At 37.3% G+C, this 2047-nt stretch overlaps 1 protein-coding gene across 1 annotated transcript; it reads left to right on the top strand.

Moving 5' to 3' along the window:
* The first annotated feature begins 274 nt into the window (after positions 1-274).
* LOC140799115 (WEB family protein At1g75720-like) lies at positions 275-1262 on the top strand. Its single transcript, XM_073153266.1, has 2 exons — positions 275-547; positions 709-1262. The coding sequence occupies exons 1-2, from the start codon at positions 359-361 to the stop codon at positions 1153-1155; spliced, it is 636 nt and encodes a 211-aa protein (XP_073009367.1). The 5' UTR covers positions 275-358; the 3' UTR covers positions 1156-1262.
* The last annotated feature ends 785 nt before the right edge of the window (positions 1263-2047 follow it).

The raw sequence follows: 2047 nt of genomic DNA, 5'->3' as shown, positions 1-2047 counted from the left end.
AATATATCCATTTTCACCCCCTATCAATAACTCAAGTGGACTTATTAAGGTCTAAATTTATAAGTTGAATAAGATCAAATCCCAATTGGACTGAAGGTGATCCATCTCTTTCCCTCCGAGATTATGGTCCATTTGTTCGTTCCAATCTTGGACAGTTCACCCAAAAGAAAGTGACATTCCTACCAATTAACAGAATACCAGTGAAGTGGCCGCGAAGTAATGAAGCCACTATCATTTATCTTATTCCCTTAAGCAAATCCAATTCCAACCTCCACTTCCCCCTCTCCTTCTCTAACCTCCCTATTCTGTCTCTCTCTCTCTACTTATCCAATATAAATATAAATAGATAGATAGATAGATGATCATATTTATTGCATGCATTGCTGTAGAAGGTGACATAGATATGGAAGGTGAACCTAATGATGCTGTAGTCGTGGGAAGGGCAGAGATCGACACCACCGCGCCTTTCCGGTCGGTGAAGGAGGCCGTCGTGCTCTTCGGCGAGAGAGTCTTGGTCGGCGAGGTCTATGCCAATCGGTTTAATCAGGTATTATTATATCTCTCTAAATTAAGTTCACCGTTCTCTAGCGGCTTAAGCTTTTGAAATAAAAAATTTAAAAATTTAAATGATGAAGGTACCTCTTCCAAATGGATTTACATACTTCACTATTGCTACTTTGATTATAATATGTCTTTCCTTTTAAACAGATAAGAGTCACGGCAGCGAGCCACAATGAGAATGGCGGCTCCTCACAGATTGAGTCAGTAATGGCAGAGCTAGAAGAAGCGCAACACAACCTTAAGAAGGAACGAGAAGAAAACCTCAAGATGGCAAGCCATCTCACTGCACTTCGAGATGAGCTCCAGAAGACAAAGCTGGAGCTCACACAACTGATCAGAGAAAGAGAACCTTTGAATAAAGTCATAGACTTTGAGGTTGAGGGCTTCAAGTCCGTCCAGAAGAAGAGGTATGTCACCTTCGCCGACCCGCCGTCGCTGGTTCGAGTTATAAACGTAGAAGATGAGAAGCTAGAGAGGCAGTTCTCTTTGAATGATGGCACTCAAGCTAAGAAGAAGAAGAAGAAGAAGACGAAGCAGCTACTGGTTCCTATCATAGGAGCAATCTTCATGTTCAAGAAGAAGGATGCTGCATGACCTACACCTCTTAGTCCTTAGAAACATAGTGTGCATGGTTGTGTAGTATTAATTGTTATGTGAAAGAAAAATAATCAGAAGAGATGTATGGCTTCTTTTTATCGATCTTTCTTCAGGCTTCTTTGGTGAATCTCTCTTAACATACTTTTTGTTGGTTTTTAATGCTATGTTGAAAATTAGTGCTACACTTGCTTATATTCTTAATACTGATCTTATTTAGTTATGTAATTAAGCAAGTTAGTGTGTGCAAAATGATTGCATTGTGAGTGAGAGCTTTTAGATTATTTTCTTTTTCATTGGTGTCGTCTTAGAGAGCAAGAGAATAAAAGTGAATCCAATCTTAGATCCAATCTTTCAAGAGTTTGTCCTAGATAAGATATATAAGTGGCCTTCTAAAATACTTGTTTCTTTCTTTTAAGGTGTATTGTTTTGTTATATTACTTTCCTGTAGTCTTAGACTAGTATGAATTTATTATGTTTCTCATCCAAACTTAATAAAAAAAGGTACCAAAAGTTTTCAAAAAGAAATTCTTGAAATTTTTCCCCCCATAGCAGACATTAAAATGTCAGAATTGTTCTTCTCCATCTATTAATTTCCTCACTATATTCAATTTTCAAACTTAAAATAAAATACATTTCCTCCCTCTTCTATTCTCTGCAATCTAAGATTATAAACTTCAAATCTTGGTTATCATCTCCCTATCACTATGTACTTCCTTTGGAATCGATAATCACGACATAAAATATCTCAAAGAATATATACCTGTGGTAGCATGAATTAAACAGTTGTTATGAGGCCTTCAAGAATACCAAACTCCTCATCAAACAATGTCATAGAATTGGCCAGTAACTCTTCTCATTTACTCCAGCAACAAATAGCACCACCCTATAG

This window comes from Typha latifolia, chromosome 12, assembly GCF_019914945.1.
Source record: "Typha latifolia isolate L0001 chromosome 12, TyphaL0001v2, whole genome shotgun sequence".
Classification (NCBI taxonomy): domain Eukaryota; kingdom Viridiplantae; phylum Streptophyta; class Magnoliopsida; order Poales; family Typhaceae; genus Typha; species Typha latifolia.
Note: the sequence above shows the minus strand (reverse complement) of the source record. Positions and strands in the feature narration are given on the sequence as shown.